At 51.3% G+C, this 20,025-nt stretch overlaps 2 protein-coding genes across 3 annotated transcripts in view; both read right to left on the bottom strand.

The window, feature by feature from the left end:
• Positions 1-342: 342 nt before the first annotated feature.
• On the bottom strand, positions 343-17,555 carry LOC118781014 (DDB1- and CUL4-associated factor 1-like). Of its 2 annotated transcripts, none has more exons than XM_036533846.1 (25): positions 17,372-17,555; positions 16,285-16,513; positions 15,967-16,090; positions 15,563-15,639; positions 14,435-14,508; positions 13,616-13,729; positions 11,626-11,763; positions 10,609-11,217; positions 9,912-10,013; positions 9,368-9,526; positions 9,067-9,246; positions 8,670-8,879; positions 8,306-8,475; positions 7,544-7,668; positions 5,957-7,253; positions 5,676-5,874; positions 5,281-5,363; positions 4,939-5,023; positions 4,618-4,851; positions 3,717-3,810; positions 3,349-3,453; positions 2,006-2,079; positions 1,724-1,816; positions 1,066-1,345; positions 343-697 (listed from the first exon to the last, which is right to left on the bottom strand). In XM_036533846.1, the coding sequence occupies exons 3-25, from the start codon at positions 16,080-16,082 to the stop codon at positions 639-641; spliced, it is 4,677 nt and encodes a 1,558-aa protein (XP_036389739.1). In that variant the 5' UTR covers positions 16,083-16,090; positions 16,285-16,513; positions 17,372-17,555; the 3' UTR covers positions 343-638. The 2 variants fall into 2 exon arrangements, with proteins under 2 accessions (XP_036389739.1, XP_036389740.1); XM_036533847.1 differs by having other exon boundaries at positions 343-694.
• Positions 17,556-19,848: 2,293 nt separating this feature from the next.
• LOC118780239 (protein SSUH2 homolog) overlaps positions 19,849-20,025 on the bottom strand; it is a 9,432-nt gene continuing 9,255 nt past the window's right edge. Inside the window, exon 11 of the mRNA XM_036532648.1 lies at positions 19,849-19,992. Coding sequence (XP_036388541.1) covers positions 19,849-19,992 — 144 coding nt within the window. The remainder of the gene's footprint in view (positions 19,993-20,025) is intronic.

Below are 20,025 nucleotides of genomic sequence, written 5' to 3'. Positions count from 1 at the left end.
ACATGCATCCCACAATGCTCTGCTGTCTCAGTCAGGACACGATGCAGCGCTCCAACAAGCCTGCACAGGAAGTGATGTCAGTTACACCCCTTTCCACCGTTTGAAAGACTGAAGCATTGTACTCACGGCTGCCATCTCTGAATGCAACCCTTCCACAATGATGTATTCCATGAAAATGCTAAAAGGTACATTAGAGAGTGCTTTCACACTCATAAAGCCACAATGTCATAAAACTATGGCCTTTCTTATGAAACACTATATTACAGACACATTTCATCGGTAATTTATCTCCAGTTTCAGTGAATGCTTTCCTCTGTATTTTCTCCTCATACACTGTGTGTGTGTGTGTGTGTGTGTGTGTGTGTGAGTGGGTGTGCGTGTTTGTGTGTGAGTGTGAGTGTGGGGTACAGGTGTCTGAGTGATCTTCCTCACTCTTTCTCCTTCTTCCAGGAAAGTGTGTGCCTGAAGACACCTTGCCCCACATATGAGACCAACCCAAAGCTGTCCTCTTCAAACTGCGCCTCCCTCCTTCCTGTGTCTGTGCGCTTGTGTCATTTCCTGTCCCGTTATGAGCGGTGGCGGCAGGGTGCTCTCCGCTGCTGTCCCGGTTTCACTCGCCCCAACGGCTTTGCCCCTCCTCACTCATTCAGAGACAGAATGATGTCATCTTCCAGGTCAGAGTTATCAGAGCTGTCTGCTGAAGAGAGAATGCACACACGCACACGCACACGCACACACGCACACCAAGTAAAACTCACATCTTCATCTTCCTCAGATAGAATTGAAACATTTCAAAAACAAAGGTGCAGAAACTGTCCTGCCCTAAATTCTTCTAAGAAAAGGATCCATATTTCCTCCCATTCCCAGATGGGACATCCCAACACAGAATGACCCAAATATATTTGCACCCAGCCTTCCCCTGGCCCATGATGTTATACTTATTTTATCGGACACCTGGCTGCCTCTCACAGCTTCTGCTGCTGTGGCTGCTGGCTCTGTCCCTCTCTGGGTGAGAAGCGCAGCACCCTCAGACCCCAGCGGTCACCCTCAGACCCCAGCACTCACTGTTGTCCAGCACCAGCTCCACGTCTTCTTCATTCTCATCGGAATCGTCATCATCGTCGTCGTCCTCTTCCTCTCCGTCCTCCTCCAGCAGACGCGCCACCTCCTCGTCGTCCGAGGGCGTGAAGTCGTGCTCGCCGTCCTCCTCCTCTTCCTCCTCCTCCTCCTCCTCACCCGCATTGTCATTCTCCAGCTCCGCCAGCAGGGGGTCAGTGTCGATGTCGTCCAGGTCCTCGTCCGAGTCGTCGTCATCGTCGTCATCGTCATCCTGGTCCTCGTCCTCCTGATGGACAGCATCACAGCATCATAAACACCTCACCACCCAAAGCACTCAGTCAGGCCAGAAACATGCTCACATACCTGCATGAGCTTCACACACAGGTATCACATACACTTATACAGAAAGATGTACATAACTAAGTCACTAACTCCGCCGAGTACCCAATTCACTGAGTACTCACTGACCCAGTCCTCCGAGTACTCACTGACCCAGTCCTCCGAGTACTCACTAACTCCATCTGCTGAGTTATTAACACAATCAAGCGATTTTCTGCATACGTTAAACCTGCAGTGCTCCTTCCTGCAGCCCGATGGTTAAAACTCATTTCTGTTCCTGCTGCTCTGTTATCCCAAAGAGCCACAAAAGGACAGGAGCGGTCACCTGATCTTCCTCATCTTCCTCTTCCTCTGCGAGTCGCTGCCGGCCCACCTCATATAGCCGGCACACAGTGTCCATGTTGATCGAGTCCTGGTTCTGCAGGGGGAGCCACAGATACTCCATTTACTCGACAGATATTCTATTCAGTGTGCTTAACTGATAATAGCATGGTTTCACTGATGCCAAGGCACAGCTGTTCTGATCTGCAGTCATGTATCTGTGTGAAGGTGGAGCTTAAAGACAGCAGGTCCATAGAGACAAGTAACCTTTCAGACAGCAGCTTACCTCAATTACTGCCAGGTAACAATCTTTGGTGTCTGTGCAGAGGTCAAAGATGTTCCTTTTCACGTCAATTGTAGCTGCAAATAAAAGGTCAGAAACACTTGTTAGACTTGGGGAGGATTCCTGCAACGGCCGAAAACCCAACATGAAAACCAACACAGGTGTTGTACACAGTGCTACACCGTACTACACAGCGCTTAGCACCGAGAGCAGAGACATGAGCAGAGACAGCGCTTAGCGCCGAGAGCAGAGAGAGGAGCAGAGAGAGGAGCAGAGACAGCGCTTAGCGCCGAGAGCAGAGAGAGGAGCAGAGACAGCGCTTAGCGCCGGGAGCAGAGAGAGGAGCAGAGAGAGGAGCAGAGACAGCGCTTAGCACCGAGAGCAGAGACATGAGCAGAGACAGCGCTTAGCGCCGAGAGCAGAGAGAGGAGCAGAGAGAGGAGCAGAGACAGCGCTTAGCGCCGAGAGCAGAGAGAGGAGCAGAGACAGCGCTTAGCGCCGGGAGCAGAGAGAGGAGCAGAGACAGCGCTTAGCGCCGGGAGCAGAGAGAGGAGCAGAGAGAGGAGCAGAGAGAGGAGCAGAGACAGCGCTTAGCGCCGGGAGCAGAGAGAGGAGCAGAGACAGCGCTTAGCGCCGAGAGCAGAGAGAGGAGCAGAGACATGAGCAGAGACAGCGCTTAGCGCCGGGAGCAGAGACAGGAGCAGAGAGAGGAGCAGAGACAGTGCTTAGCGCCGAGAGCAGAGAGAGGAGCAGAGACAGCGCTTAGCGCCGGGAGCAGAGAGAGGAGCAAAGACAGCGCTTAGCGCCGGGAGCAGAGAGAGGAGCAGAGACAGCGCTTAGCGCCGAGAGCAGAGAGAGGAGCAGAGAGAGGAGCAGAGACATGAGCAGAGACAGCGCTTAGCGCCGGGAGCAGAGAGAGGAGCAGAGAGAGGAGCAGAGACAGCGCTTAGCGCCGAGAGCAGAGAGAGGAGCAGAGAGAGGAGCAGAGACATGAGCAGAGACAGCGCTTAGCGCCGGGAGCAGAGAGAGGAGCAGAGAGAGGAGCAGAGACAGCGCTTAGCGCCGGGAGCAGAGACAGCGCTTAGCGCCGGGAGCAGAGACAGCGCTTAGCGCCGGGAGCAGAGAGAGGAGCAGAGACAGCGCTTAGCGCCGGGAGCAGAGAGAGGAGCAGAGACAGCGCTTAGCGCCGGGAGCAGAGAGAGGAGCAGAGACAGCGCTTAGCGCCGAGAGCAGAGAGAGGAGCAGAGAGAGGAGCAGAGACATGAGCAGAGACAGCGCTTAGCGCCGGGAGCAGAGAGAGGAGCAGAGACGGGAGCAGAGACGGGAGCAGAGGACACGGCTCTTACCGATGGGTTTGTAGTCAGTGGCATCGAAGGTCCTGAAGGAGGAGCCGAAGGGGCTCTTCATCTGCTGGTCCATCATGTCGTCCTCATCGTCCGCCTGCAGCATCGCTAGGGAAGAGTTCGGAGACTCAGGCCACACCCTCACGCTACCCACCCCTGCACAAAAAAGCCTGTCTTTTTGGGCATCTCTGCCTGTCTGTAGCCACGCCCTCCTACCTGTACTCACTTGTCCTCGTCTGTCCCTTTACAAACACAATCCCCTCCCACCCATTAAATACACTACTGCTGCACTGCTGAATACAGAAATACGTCAGCATGGCAGCGTGCCTACATGACACAGTCCACACCGCTGTTCTGAGAGCAGCCCTCACCTCCATAGATGACTGTGCCATTGTTGTTGAAGACAATCCTGCACTGATCCAGGGCAGGCACGGTGTGGAGCAGGTGGAACGTCCGTAGGTCCCACTGTCACCCTCCATTAAGGAGCATCTCAGCACACAATCAGACAGAAACGAGCGGCAGAGAGAGAGAGAGAGAGAGAGAGAGAGAAACGAGCGGCAGAGAGAGAGAGAGAGAGAGAGAGAGAAACGAGCGGCAGAGAGAGAGAGAAACGAGCGGCAGAGAGAGAGAGAGAGAAACGAGCGGCAGAGAGAGAGAGAGAGAGAGAGAGAGAGAGAGAAACGAGCGGCAGAGAGAGAGAGAGAGAGAGAGAGAGAGAAACGAGCAGCAGAGAGAGAGAGAGAGAGAAACGAGCGGCAGAGAGAGAGAGAGAGAGAAACGAGCGGCAGAGAGAGAGAGAGAGAGAGAGAGAGAAACGAGCGGCAGGGAGAGAGAGAGAGAAACGAGCGGCAGAGAGAGAGAGAGAGAGAGAAACGAGCGGCAGAGAGAGAGAGAAACGAGCGGCAGAGAGAGAGAGAGAGAGAAACGAGCGGCAGAGAGAGAGAGAAACGAGCGGCAGAGAGAGAGAGAGAGAGAGAAACGAGCGGCAGAGAGAGACAGAGAGAGAGAAACGAGCGGCAGAGAGAGAGAGAGAGAGAGAGAAACGAGCGGCAGAGAGAGAGAGAGAGAAACGAGCGGCAGAAAGAGAGAGAGAGAAACGAGCGGCAGAAAGAGAGAGAGAGAAACGAGCGGCAGAGAGAGAGAACTTCCATGCACATAAATAACGACATGAAATCAGACAAATCACTATAAAGAGTGGAGTTTTTTGTGGACGGGTATGGAGGCCGTTTTGGTTTGATGTTCTGCCGGTGCAGCACAGGTGTGGAAGGATACGATCTCTGTGTTGATGATCACCTCCAGGCCGTTGGGGTGGAAGACGCCGCTGATGTTCATGTTGAACTTATCGAACTTGTGTATGGCCTGCGCCGAACGCACATCCCACAGAACGCCGTCGTTCAGGACCAGGTCGTCCGTGGGGTTAAAGGTTGCACAGTTCCTCTTGTAGTTGTTTGCCAGGTCTGGGTTGTTCAGGGTCAGAGTCTTCTGGCCTGTTTGGATGTCATAGATCTGGACAGGAGATGAGAGAGATCATTTTAAATGAGACACACGGGGGTTAGTGCCTGTGCCCTTTGGGGGATGGTGGGGGGCACCTACATGGGCCACGTGTTCCTTGGTCCCAATCACCCGGTCCTGAGACAGTTTGCTGAACTCCACATAGTGATCATCTAAAAAGGAATGCCTGCAACACAGAGGACACTCAATTTACTCAGCTGTCTTTGAGATGCGACTACAGCGCTCAGAAACCCCGCCCTCTGTCAGTTCCCACACAGGACGGTGCTGCCCTCCCTCAGGCAGAGAGAACGACTGTCTCCCTCTAACACAGGGCAGCAGCATCTCTGAGCACTGAACCCCAAAACCGCCCCCCCCCACCCCTGATCCCTGACTCCTGACCCCTGACCCCGTTCTGGTCCTGAGAGAGGGCCCCCAGGCACTTACTTCATGATAAAGACAGACTTCATGCCCCAGAGAGCAGACAGAGGATAGCTCCAGGACGCAGAGGTCAGCAGCAAAGAGCCATCCTAAAGGACAGAGGAAGAGCATCACAGAGAGGAGCAACCAGAGCGTTACCGTGGAATTACAAATCTGCAGAGAGCAATAAAAAAATAAATTCAGACTGGGATTTAGTACATTTTTTTCAGCAAGCAGCCCGGAACTGTAAACCGAAATCAGCAGCTCTGCATGAGAGAGAGCAGCTCCTGTGAAAGCACACCAGCTGCACTGCTGCAATCTGACCGGTGGGCAGCTTTCACTGGAGTGTAAGCCTTTATGTCTGAGATGATGAATGGCGTTGTCACAGAGCTGATCCTGGATCAGCTGGGTGGTGTTCTCACCCGGGAGGGCTCGAGGTGTGTGATGGCGGAGCTGTGGCAGCTGTAGCTGGCCTCCTCCTGGCCGGTGAACACGTTGTAGAGCTTGAGCTGGCCGGTGCAGGTGCCCAGCATGAGGAAGCGCTCGCGGGCGGAGAATGCACAGCACATGAAGCCGCTCTCATCCTCCTCCGCCTCGCGGAACAGCGAGATCGGCCGGAACCTGCGGGCAGCACAATCAACCAATTACACGCCTTGTTTTTTCTCCTGGAGACCCCGCGCTTTAGGGGGAGACCCCGCCTTACCTGCTGAAAATGAGGTGTCTGTCGAAGCAGCCTCCGTCCACGCCCCCGTATTTAGGGTAGACGACACGGCGGGCGTGGCGCGGGGCGAAGTTGGTGGGGGCCTGGCGCCGCTGCTTGGGCTCGGGACACTGGTGGGGGGTGAAGAGGGAGAAGGGGGGGCAGGTGGTGACGGGGTTCTTGCAGCGGGCGTGCTGCTCACGCAGGTACTCGGTGATGATGCTGTCGAGCGCGGGCGGCGAAGGCAGGTGCCGGTCCAGCTGCTTCTTCATGGCGGGACTCTGGCTGAAGGCGCCATGGTCAGACTTCTGCCGCAAAACCCGCGGCTTCCTGCCGCTGCAGGGCGACGGCCGCTCCCGCGAGAACACGATGCGGCCAATCAGGGGCGAGCCGTTGCTGTGGTGGGGCGGGGCTGAGGGTGGGGCCGCGGGGGGCGGGGCCGGGGGCTGGGAGGTGGAGGGGCGGGGCTGGGCGTGCACGGAGGAAGCGGCGACGGAGTGGGAGGCGTGGCTCCCCAGCCGCACCGCCACCCCATTGGCTAACCGCGGGGTTCGGGGGAGGGAGGACACCGGCGTGGTGGGCGGGGCCGCGGGGGTGAAAGCGGAGGAGTGGTGGGGGTGGGGGTGCGGCAGCAGGGCCATGGGCAAGTCGGCCTCCTTGGTAAGGGCGTTGGCCGTGTCCTGAAGGCCCTTGGAAAGCAGGTGGTTGCGAATGAGCAGCAGCAGCTCCTTCTCGGGGAAGGAGATGCGGGACTGCGCCACCACGTTGGCGCGCTGCAGCCGCGCCAGCGACACGTCGGTGCCCACGAGCAGCGGCTTCCCCGACACGCGCTCCATCAGCTCCGCCGCAAACTTGCAGAAGCGCACATGCTCGTTGCGCTTGTCCTGCAGCACCGGCTCCTTCATCAGCTGCTGGATGTGGCCGCTGCTGAAGAGCGGCAGCTTGCTGATGATCTGCCTCACAGCACCGCTGCGGGACAGCCCCACCAGCGCCTTGCAGGCCAGCGCGCGGATCTGGTCCGCGTCCGTGATGGGCATCTTCACCGTCAGCAGCGACAGCAGCACCTTGATGCCGTTGTTGGACTGCACCACGTTCCACATCTTGGCCAGCACGCTCTCGCTGCTCTTGGTGGCCTGCGGGAGGCGCCGGCGTGGCGTGCCCGAGATGAACTTGCCGATGCTGGACACGCGTTTGTCTGGAGCGCAGACGCAGTTAATCACCACCTGCAGCGCAGATTTCTGGATCTCGGCGTCGTTGACGAACACCTCGCCCTCGGCCACCACCAGCACAATGCTCATCCCTGCAGGAGACATAGCAACACCTGCTAGCACACAGCCTCTGCAACACACGGCCACTAGAGGGCAGCATAAACCGCCAGTAACACTGTACAGCGATATATACCTTAGAGAAGAGAGAGGGAGAGAGGAGAAAGAAGGAGAGGAGAGGAGGGACAGGGAGAAAAAGAGAGGGAAAAGGGGACAGAAAAAGAGAAGGTGAAGAGAGAGAGAGGAGATGAGGGAGAAAAAGAGAGAGACAGAGGGAGAGAGGAAGATGGAGCGAGAAGAGAGGAGACTCGGCCGGGTGACTGACCCACGGCAGACACAGTGGACCCCCCCTCATCCAAAACGTCCACAGCCTCAGCCAGCAGCAGCTGCGTCTTCGGCACCACGGTGAGAATGGCCAGAATGTCCAGCGCGTAACGCACTGTATCACTCCTGAGAGTGTAAACGGGGGGAGAGAGAGCAGGGGAGGGGGAGAGGGAGAGGGAGAGGGAGAGGGAGAGAGAGAGGGGGGGGGGGGAGAGGGAGAGAGAGAGAGAGAGAGAGAGAGGGGGAGAGAGAGAGAGAGGGGGAGAGAGAGAGGAGGGGGAGAGAGAGAGAGAGAGAGAGAGAGAGAGAGAGAGAGAGAGGGGGGGAGCGGTGGGAGAGGGAGAGAGAGAGAGAGAGAGAGAGAGGGGGAGAGAGAGAGAGAGGGGGAGAGAGAGAGAGCAGGAGAGAGGGAGAGAGAGAGAGGGAGAGAGAGAGAGGGAGAGAGGGAGAGAGGGGGAGAGAGAGAGGGAGAGAGGGAGAGAGACCTTTATTTCAGTTTTTCAGATGTAAACATGCAGCACCCAAACAGCAGAAATGCTTCCAGCACCCTGCTGTGCTACATAAACAAGAGTTTACAACCCGCAGTGGAGAAAGAGCACTAAGGCAACGCTGAGGAAACATTACATGACGTTACATTATATGCATTTAGCATGTATCCAGAATGATTTTCAGCACAGTACAACGAAACTGTATCCATTCAAGGAGCACTGAGAGAACACAGAGAACGCTTTAGGAACGCTCAGGGAACGCTCAGGGAGCCTACCTGCCGTAGTAGGTCCTCCAGTCGCAGGCGATGGAGATGAGCTGCAGGAGCAGCTGCACGCAGGACATCTTGTGGAAGACCTCTGCTGGCTCCCAGTACAGCCGGGCGGGGCCGTGCTCGATCAGAAACTCCATCATCTCCACCACCTGCTCGTGCGTGTAGGAGCACGCCTGCCAGGAGCCAATAACACGCCAGCTCTCAGCAACATCGCAAGCACACAACCCACTAACGTTCCCCTGGGTTCCACCTTCAAATTACAGCTAAAAACTGATTCAATGATTACTCAGAGGCAAGGCACTGATGTGCTTTCGAAAGACCGTTTTCAGGTGTCTCCCTTTTTGAGGCACTTTTCACGGTTTCCTACCTTGTAATAGGGCTGCGAGTGGATCAGAGCGCCCCCCTCTGTGCGCTGCAGGGACTGCTTCACCTGCTCCACCTTTATGGCCAGGTGAGCCTCAAAGTATCTGCGCAGGGCCATGCAGGTGTGCTTGGCTGTCTGCCGGCTGGAGAAGATCTCGTCATCGCTTAGTAGCGCCCCCTGGTCCTCAGGGTTCAGGATCTCCAGCGTGCTGATCTGAGCAGCATTGATACAGGGCGGTTAGGGCTCCAATATGACCGTTCAGTTTTAAAAACAAGCATTTCTGTGCTAATGTTTCCCAGAGCTGCTCCTTTATGATGCATTACATGTCTGTGGAATGTGGCGTGTTTCGCGGAGCCGCCGTAACAGCCCCCGTGGGAAGGGCTTCCTGTTCCCAGCTCACCAGGTTAACGAGGCGGCGCAGCCCGTCCTGCCGGTCGAAGAGCTCCAGCACGGCACGGAAGGCGAAGGAGATGGAGAAGAACATGGTGGCGTGGCAGCAGCCCGAGGCGTGAGAGCACTCCAGCAGCCAGAGCGTGTAGCTCACCACGTCCGACAAGATGGAGGCGGGCAGCATACACACCTGAGCAACCAGGAGAGAGCGCAGCCATGGCGTCTCAGGAGAACACACTGCGCGTGTGCGTGTGTAACCAGGTGAGTAGCGCATGTGTATGTGTGTGTATGTACAGATATACGCGTCTCACCCTCTCCATGGCGTCCTGGTTGTAGGCCAGGTAGTACAGGCAGAGGGACACGCCAGTGGCGGCCATGGAGGGCCGCGGAATCTCCAGCAGCTTCTGCACGCCGCCATGCGCCACGAATTCCGCCGCAAACTTCTTATGCAGGAGCAGCGAGGCCAGGTACTGCAGGCAGGGGGCGCCAGAGAATCAGCGAGCAGGAGGCAGCCACCCACACAGCCCCACGGTGCAACCATAACCCTAGCCCCTACGGTCCGACCGTAACCTCACCCCCACGGTCCGACCGGAATCTGACCGTCTTTCTGGGACTGTTGTATCAATGAACTCTATTACACCAGGAACAGTTGTTTCTAGTGTGAAAGAAAGAAGTTTACACTCCTGATCAGGTGACTGCAGCTGGCATGGATCATGTTTCACCCTCTCACCTCATACTTGTACACACGACACACACTGGTCACCAGGGCAGTCTGTTACCCACGATGCCCCACTGCAGCCTCACAGCCCTCAGACCTCAGACACACAGTTGAGCTGAGGCAGTAGAAGGAGGTACCTTGAGCGCCTCGAAGGTGAGCTGCACGTCACTGGTCTGCTTCAGGTCGATGTAATACATGAGCAGCTCACGAGCTCCCAGCTGCATGAACACGGCCAGCAGCTGCAGAAGAAACAGACACACACGCGCACGCACGCACGCACGCGCACGCACGCACACGCACGCACACGCACGCACACGCACGCACAGGTCAGCTGTGGCTTCCCAAAATCTGGTTGGGAAATGTAGTCAGCATGTATGGCTCAGCAGCTCTGAGCTCACAGCACTGAGCCGCCTTTGTGATGGAGTCCAGTAAAATATCCTAATACTTCTAACCATGTAATCATTTCGCTTTCTGGCAAAACACACATATATCTGTACTCCTCATCTACACATATTTACATATAAATTCTACTGAGTATCTGAATCACATTTCTTGTCTAACCTCCTCTCCAGATGCTCATACGTAAATGCTAAGCAGCACCCTTTCCACAGGGGTCAATGAGGTGGCCTCCACATCTCTGTGTTCCAGAGGGCTGCATCCACTGGCCTCCATATGCATATGTTCTAATAAAGCTTGGCTGCTGCCTAATGTTCTGTCTCTGCCTGTTTTCTGACTCTTCTCATTCACCAAAGCTCCCTATCCCTTTCCATTCTGAAAGTGTGCTGTTTAAAGCCTGATGCCCCGATCAGAGGAGTAATGAGGAGGCGCTCTCACCTCCTGGTACTCCCCCAGCGGGGTGAGATACTGCAGGATGAGACGCTGCTCGATGGCAGGGGTCAGGGGGTACAGGTGGTAGTTGGTTCCGATCACCCAGGGACTCATCTCTGACCAGCTGCTGTTGGACAGCTCACTCAGACTCCTCTCTGGAGGCTCCGGCAGGGAGAAGCTCAGCTTCTGTTTGGCTTTGCGCCCGCCCCCCCCCTCCACCCGCTTCCTGACCCGGCTGGCCCCACCCCGAGGCCCGTCCCGGGGCCCGTGGGGCTCGTCCAGCTCCAGCTCCGGGCCCTCCTCCGCTCCGGCTTTTCCCGGCAGCTTCCCGGCAGAGGTGGCACAGCTGCTGGTCCGGTGGGCAGAGCCGAGCTGGAAGACCAGCCCACTCTCTGACGGAGGCCCCAATTGGTCCTCCTCCCCGTCCAGCCCCTCCCCCGGCTCCACCCCGTTGTTCTCGAGGGGCGTGGCCACATCCTGGAAGTCACCGTCCACCGCCTCCTCGTCCAGCGGCAGCAGTGGCTCCGCCTTCCTTGGACTCGGCCGCTTAAATTCCGCCCCCCGCTCCGCCTCCTTCTCCTGCAGCTCACGCAGACGATGCAGCATCAGCGGCACCTACAGGGACACGACCAACACTGACTGCGCAGACACGACCCCGACTGCGCAGACACGACAAACACTGACTGCGCAGACACGACCTCGACTGCGCAGACACGACCCCGACTGCGCAGACACGACAAACACTGACTGCGCAGACACGACAAACACTGACTGCGCAGACACGACAAACACTGACTGCGCAGACATGACCCCGACTGCGCAGACACGACCCCGACTGCGCAGACACGACCCCGACTGCGCAGACACGACCAACACTGACTGCGCAGACACGACCAGAGCTCTGAGGAGCTTGCGAGAGCTATCTAATTAAAGACGTATGAACAGAGCTCTGCTGTAATGACAGTCGCAGTGACGCAGGGGCAGTCAGCGGTAACGGTGGTAACAGCAGCGTGCAGGACTGACCAGCAGGGAGTTCTCCTCGCGGTAGTTGGCAGCAATGTCCTGGTTCTCCATGGCTCCAGCCAGCAGGCCCGTGGCGTAGATCCGGAGGGGCTGCTCAGCCTCCTGCGCCCACTTAAAGAGCTTCTCCACAATGCCTTCCTGCGGGGAGGGTCAAAGGTTAAGGGTCAGCATCAGCTGTCAATGTGAAGCTCAAAACATTACAATATTACAAGCACAGTTACTCTGAGCCAGGAAGAGCTGGGAGTCTATGGGGCTTTTTCTATATGAATCATTACCCTCCCGCGTCGCAGCAGGTAGCCCATCTCAGCTATCATGCCAGACACGTGAATAATTACACAAGTAAAGGCTAATTATGAAGAGTTAACAAGTGTGAAAGAATAAAGGATTCATGAGTACAGGAGCAGGAAAAGGACACAGCCTGGTACACTGCAGACCAACAGATGCAGTTTATACTCCACAACTTGCAATTAGGGCTGGGTATCGTTTGAATTTTATCAATTCCGATTCCGATTCTGCTTATCGATTCCGATTCTTATCGATTCCCCATTTTCATTCCAAAATGGTAAAAAAAAAAATCAAATGAGATCAAATGTTTAAATAACAAAAACATTTATTCTTTTAAGTGTTAACTGAACATTCACAAAGTAAATAGTACTTACTGTTTACTAGTATTTACTAAGTACATACAATAAAAACATGATCCACAGACATGCGCTTCAAAAAAAAAAAAAAACAAGATAAAGATCAACCTAGAGCAGTTAATTAAACTAACTGCTAGGTGTTTTGGAGAGACTATTAGTGTTCTGGTCACAAACACATGCATCTTTATTTGTCCTATATTTTACTAGCCAAGTACATCACACACTATCCTCACTATCAACAAATGAACACCTCGTCCAGAGGTAACTGTCAAAACAAGCAAATGTAAAAGGGATTACACTTAGAGTTGTGTATTGTTTGAATTTTATTGATTCCGATTCTGCTCATTCTTGCTTATCGTAACACTGTGGTCTTTCAGATGGACGCCGTGCTGCCTTAAATGTCTAAAAGGACATGCATATTTAAACAAGCATGTAACAAATGGTGCAGCTCCAGCAGTCAATCTGGGAATCATGTCAGTCTCAGGATGAACCCCAAACCGAATAAAACTGCTCAGAACTAATTACAACATCAGAAAGCACCTCCAGCCATTGATCAACAGATCATTTGTATACTTTCACCTTAAAGGACAAATACATTACAGCTGGTTTGGTAAAATTATCTAAGCAGTGTGAACAGTGTATCTATGGGGTTAATCACCTCTCAGTGGCAGATGGCCGAATGGATTGTTGAAATGTAGATGGAGTCAGTATTAAAAATGTGACAGCATGTGTCACATGATGTAAACTACATGATCACATCTTACGATGACATCCTTTAAGGCTTGTTGTTAAATCCAGTGCATTTGCCCTGTAATGCCCACATAGTGGCAGGTGTGAACATGCAGGCAAATATTCCCCCACAGCTGACATGCCTGTTTTTGCTGTCAAAGTTTTGCAACGCTGTCCAACCAGGAGAATAGGTCATACACAGAACACATGAGCATGCAGACAAATCTCTGAGTAACACTCGCCCCTGAGCTGTGATGGGGCCCCAGGCATTCTACTGCCAGAGCCTTAGACACTGCTGGAGAGACACCTCTTTCTTAACAAGAGTCTGAGGGATCTGATCGATCTCCCAGCACCCCGATCATCAGTGAGTGGAAAACGGAACAGAGCCCCATTATTCCCTGACTCAGGCGATGCTCGCTTCCACACTGAGCACTGTCCTGAGTTAATTGCACAGAGCTCTACCAGAGCTTAGGTGTCGTTATTTTCAGTGTTATGCTATTTTGCTAGTGTGTTTAGCTCTACGGCAGCTCCTCCTGGAAGACATGTGGGAGCATTTACCTTCTCCTGAAAAAGCTGTAGGTGCGTTTACCTTCTCCTGAAGGCGGTACAGGTGTGCTTACCTTCTCCTGGAAGACGACGGCGGTCTCCAGGCCTGGCATGATATCCTGCAGCAGGCGGCAGGCGGCCGTGTTGAGGGACAGCTCTCTGCTCGTCATCACGTAGGTGTTCACCAGCTGCAAGGACACAGAGGACGAGACCGTCACTGCAGCTTACAGCCCTAACCCTAACCCTAAACCCTGACCCTAAACCCCTAACCCTGACCCTAACCCTAACCCTAACCCTAAACCCTGACCCTAAACCCCTAACCCTGACCCTAACCCTAACCCTAACCCTAAACCCTGACCCTAAACCCTGACCCTAAACCCTGACCCTAAACCTAAACCCTGACCCTAAACCCTGACCCTAAACCCCTAACCCTAAACCCCTAACCCTAAACCCCTAACCCTAACCCTAACCCTAAACCCTGACCCTAACCCTAACCCTAAACCCTGACCCTGACCCTAACCCTAACCCTAACCCTAAATCCCTAACCCAGGGAAACACAGCTACTCCCCACTGCAGGGATCTGCTCTTTGACCACTGTGCTGGGAATCGTAACAAACGTTCTGTTAATGAACCGTTACAAAACAAACTGCTTCAATTCAACACAGTCTAAACGTTCTGTTTTTTTCATATTAACTATGCAGACGCCCTCACTGAAGGTAACCTGTGGGTATGGCATTCGATGGGGAGATTGAGATTTGGACCCGTGACCCCACAGAATGAAAACCAGTTACCTCTCTGCTAACTACTTTCCACTCCAATACGAGAGAAGACAAACCAAAGCACAGCGCAGCACAAAGCTTCCTCCAGGGGCTCCTCTCCCTGCCTCGGCTTACCGCATTCATGAAGTCATCGTTCTTAAAGAGGATTTTGAGGAGGTGTCCCAGCATGCACTCTGGGTCGGCTCTTCCTGGTTGGTGCGAAAAGAGCAAGGGGCGGGGTCATGAAAGCCATCAGATGAGAAATTAAGGAGTGAAATCATAGCATCAAGAGAAAGGGAGTCACTGGTGGCAGAAACCAGGAGCAAGAGCGTTTCACACATACTTCTCAATGGACGTGTGTGTGCATGCACAGGCATCTGTGTGTGTGTTTGTGTGTGTATCTGCGTGTGTGCGTACGCGTGTGTGTGCTTGTGTGTGAAGGTGCAAGAATGGAAACTCTGGCTGTGATAGAAGCTGCTATTATATAGGCAGACTAAACCGTTTTATTAACCTTTTACTGTACCAATCACACAAAACTAATTCCATACAAAAGGACAATAAATGGCTCAGACAATACCAGAGCCACTGAGATGGAGACAAAATCTTGTTTCCCATTTGCCTGTATGCAGGGTGCTATGGGTTTATGTCTGTGGTTTGGTTGTTATTACTCCTGTCCTTAACACTTAAGCTCAATGAACAAGACACGTTTTCCATGATTCACTACATAACTGGCATTTAACGGATGCTCTTATCCAGAGCAACTTATATAGGTCACAATTTTTACATGTTACCCATTTATACAGCTGGATATTTACTCAGCCAATTCTGGCTTACGTACCTTTCCCAACTGGGGAATCGAACCAGCAACCTTTCGGTTACGAGCCCTGCGCTTTACAGCTGTGCTGGACTGCTACCCTCAACAACATTCAATGACATCATAAGTTCTGCTGTCGCTGTAAACACTTCAAACTTGTGCACAGATAGAAAGGAACACAGCATGTCTGTCTAAAAGCACAGTGATTGGACTGAATGTGCCCGTGTGCTGTGTGACACTCATCCATTTCCCAAACCTGCCTAGAGCGCAATCTCTCCACTTCACTGAAAACAGCCAAAAATATTAAAGCTCTTCATAAAACACAACAATATTACACATCTCCTGATATTTTACACACAATGATGTAAGCAAAGTAGGAGAACTGTTACTGTGTTACAGATGAGGAGGAGGAGGAGGAAGAGGAAGGCAGAGAGGAAAGTGAGGCCCACCTGGGTGGCGGTCATCGAAAGGGTCAGGGTCCACTTTGTGATATTCCTCAGTTTCACGCTCGATCAGCTCTGAGATTCTGCAACAAAAACAACCAAAAAGGTAACATAAACACTCAGAGATGAAAAGATCTTCTTAAAGTCCCCTATCACAACTTAATATTCACTATCATACATAAATTGGCATTAACTAATGGTTTATAAAACTTCCTTTCATGCAAGTGCCATATGATCATACTTTCAGATGTCATGGCACACAGATCCACTGGTCTTTGAAGACCCATTTGAGAGTAACTATAAAACCCTAAACAAGAGGCAAGGTGCAAATCTGCTATTTGGGGATTTTGAACACTTTTTTTTTACCCTGCCATCGTAATTAGCCCCGTCCCCCCGGGGGAAACACTGACTTGGTGAGGATGGACACCAGCTCGGCGGTGCCGCCCTGCCGGTCCCGCTCCCACTGCTCCAGCAGAGCCGACAGCTCGGCCTTCGAGTCGACGCCGGCGGACGCGGCGGCAGCCATGGCGGGCCCTGCAACAGCGGCACAGCGACACGCACACGGTACATTAACGGAGGCCCTGAACCGTAACCTCAACATTACGAGTTTAAATAAGCAACTGCCAACGAGAAAAAAAAACTTTCAAACAAAAATGTCAGATCTCTTAAGTTAACATGAATTATTTATTTTATTATTTATTACTGTACTCCAAGTACAGTAACTGTACCGCGCTGCAGCCGCTGATTGACCCCGGAGCGTCACACTCCAGCGGCCGGCCCAGCTGCCGCTTCCTCCGCACACGCTCTCCGGGGGCTCCGCGCAAGAGGCAACAGGTGACCGATTCAAGGCCGCGAAGGCTGCTCTGGAACCCGGCCAAGTGTGCGACAGCACGGCGAGCACAGCGGCGGGGTAGCGGTGCGCACCGAGCCGTCAGAAAGGTTATTAGCGAATGCAACCTGGCGGAGTGAAAACGAATAAAAACAGATCAACCGCGGACTGCAAACTGAAATCAAGCATCAGAAATAAAAACAGATCAAACACTGTCAGCAAGCTACTGTATATCTGCTCAGAAAATGCATCTCTGCTGGCGAGCTGGTAATTTTCTTATACAGCAAATTAGACAACAAAAGTTTCATCAGTTACCAGTATGTATTGTTTTAGTCTGAGAGTGTATTCTGATGAGAGAGTTAAATATTGTGGTTGAGCTGACAGAAGTTCTGCACTAAGTTAAGTTCTTTCTCCAGTATTGCATCGGGCCCCGGAGAGTACAGTAACGCTACGTAGCTCACTGAAAACAGGGTTAACTAGTTAGCTGGTTTCTTAGCAAGTGAGTTAGCTGGACTGGAGAAAAACTGAAGCCTTTGTAAGGGGAATTTAACAGAAACAGCTGTTCAGCAGCGGCTAGCCTGGCGGGCTGACGGATTCTCCAACAAAATAGACCGAAGCTTAAGAGCCAACGCGCTCATTCCCAGAGCCGGATCATGTAGCCGGCGAGTGCACAATTACGCTTAGGGAGACACTGGGACGGGCTTCCCGTTATTTAGCCAAATGGCAAGTTAGCTTACGTTAGCCAATCTCCACACAGAAACGTGAGTGCGATAACTGACATTTGCAGCAGCTGTCTAACTTTAGACCCTGTCAAACCGATCGTTTGCAAGCCGTGCATGTTCCGGGTTAGCCAGCTAGCGCTCACTGCTGCTGGAGGCAGGGTTAGCCGTTAGCCAGCTAGCGCACACTGCTAGCCCGACACCCCAGAAGACACACTGACTGCCCGGGGTCTGTCAGACACTCACTTCCAGATCACCATGTCTTACCTCGCTGTCCCGCTGTTCCCCCTCTCGCCCTTACAGTCCACTACGGGGGATTTTAAAAAGCTACCCGCGAACGCCCGCTGTCAGTATTTCTGTCAATACGACTGTAGGTACGTGTGAACGCAGCTGCCTTTTTAACGGCACACGTTTCTGCTCCCGTGTGCGAGAGCGTTTATTATGGCGACCACGTTCCCTACATCACACTCAGGCGACCGCTGTCGACTGCTGATGACGCACCAGCAGGGGCTTGATCATTACTCCGGGAGCGCAGAGCCCGGCCCCCGGTGCGCTCCAAATTCAAACTGCTTCTCTGGGAAATGACCACAGTTTTTAGACGTACCAAATGAGGGGATGCTGATAATATCAATCCGATTATTCTGAGGACGTGTTATAACATTTATGTGATAAATGATGAACGGTTTTGATGAACTGATGCTTTCTTGTTTTATGATAATGTTATCTTTTCAGTTATTTTCTAGGAGTCTCTCAACCGCCTGGGGTCAGGGTATAATTTCCCAGTTTTCCCCAAGAAGCCAGGGTTTTCTGTTTTTTCATCCCTCTGGAAAATGTACTGTATCATATGTATAGCGCTTTGTGGCAATCTCGATTGTAAAAATGTGCTACGACAAATAAAATTTGATATTTTATATATCAAATTTTCAATATATTAAAATTTAATATTAATTTATTGAAAGTCAGAACAGAAAGAATCCAGTTTAAATATGGTGTTGACCTGTTGGCGGACCATCATTATGAGAGAATTCAATTGAATGGTTGTTCTTGTAAATTATAGTTTCCTGTCTTGAAGTTCAAATTAACCACATAACACATGAATGGGATCCATAAAATAATTAAACAGTTGTGTGCATATGTTACTTGTGTGTATAGTTATGTTGTTTATAGTAATTATATGGTTTGTATGTAAAAGATACTTTTTTTAAATCTACTGAAAAGATCTAATGATCATTTGCGCCATATCATGATTAAAAAGGCAATGCTGACATCTACCGGGAATAGCATGCAACCGCAACGTCTTGCTAATTCAAGCATGCATACCCTTGACAGCATTAAGAAATTGCAAAAAGAGAGAGGCCAATTATAGTGCGGAATTCATGACGAAATGATATGGATAATCATAACTGTAAAACATTCATTTTCTATAGCTTTTTCTGTCTTTATATTTGAAACCTCAGTCACTACAATTACAACTAACTCCAATGCATTTCAAAAATAACCAGTGTAATGGATACATAGTTGCATAATTTTAATGTAAAAAGGAACATTTAAAAGACAAACAGCAAGGCACAATTATCGTAATTACAAGGAAAATTATAGTTCACACTTTCATTTGCATCAGCCAGAATGTTTATTAAAAACATGTTCTCACACTTTTTTTACTGACAGACTATGTAATCGTACATTTCTACTCACACCTCACATCAATCATGGCCTTCCGTCAGGATAAAACATGAAAAGGTACAAAACCAGCAGTAATAATACACTTCTAAGTGGTATGAAAAAGTATGTTTCAATATAAGATTTAAAGCACAAAATACGATCAGGTTGCAGTAGAGTAACTCAGTTTGAGACAGTGTGTGGTTTAGTGGAAAAAATTATATATATATATATATATATATATATATATATATACACACACACACATTACTTTGGTACTGAATACTTTGGTATTGAAGCAGTTTGCAACTAAGTTGCCTTCACTTCTCTTTCAAGAAAAAACAAAAACAGGAAAAGTCACCGTTGAAATACTGCTGAAATTACCTAAACCAATCACCATGTAACTGATCATCTGCATATGAACAGCAATAAAGTATGTTTAATAAATATAATTTCCTCAAACAAGACTACACAAGTAGCTATAGTGAGTAGTAGTTTACTGTTGTAGAACAGTTTGTAAAGCCACATTAGATATAGTTCAGGTGAATCCATTCCCTAGAAGACAGAAATTCTGATATGCAGCAAGACTCTGAGGGTCTTTCATTTCCACTGGCAGCATCCCTACAAGCCAAACCCTAACCCTAACACTCACCCTAACCCTAACCCTAACACTAATCCTAACCTTCCTCTCATTCACTCACATTAGAGGGACATTAGTGCATGTCAGTGCACATCTGGATTTGACACCTTTTCAGTTGTCTGTTATAAATCTGTTGTTAATAATGTGTAGTAAGATCTGAAAACATTAAAATCAAAGTGTGCATCAACTTACTGTGATGTGATGGAGATGATTTCATTTCTCAGAGATTTCTGTGATGGAAGAGACGCAGGAACACAGCAGTTACCTGCTCGGAAATCTCTGTGTGTTTGGCAGTGACTTCAGTAACCTTTCAATTCAAAATGAATTTGTTTGTTTTTGCTCTAATCCCATCTGATAAAACTGTCCTGCCCACTCATCCTGCAGCGATGGTTTTAACGTCAGATCTGTAACGCTGCACTAACGTTGTGTTAACGCTGATAACGTGCTATATGACAGTGCAGCAGCAGCAGGTGGCAGGGTAGTCCTCTGCTTTGACTGCGTTCTCTGTTCCGTACACGAAGTAAGTGTAGAAGCCTTCTTTCCACTTATACGACACTTTGGTGATGGGAACCAATTCAATGGTCTGACGCTGAAAAAGAAAAGCGTCACTTAGTCTCCAATC

Source organism: Megalops cyprinoides, chromosome 7 (genome assembly GCF_013368585.1).
Source record: "Megalops cyprinoides isolate fMegCyp1 chromosome 7, fMegCyp1.pri, whole genome shotgun sequence".
Classification (NCBI taxonomy): Eukaryota; Metazoa; Chordata; class Actinopteri; order Elopiformes; family Megalopidae; genus Megalops; species Megalops cyprinoides.
The sequence above is the reverse complement of the archived record's forward strand: the minus strand, read 5'-3'. Positions and strand labels throughout refer to the sequence as shown.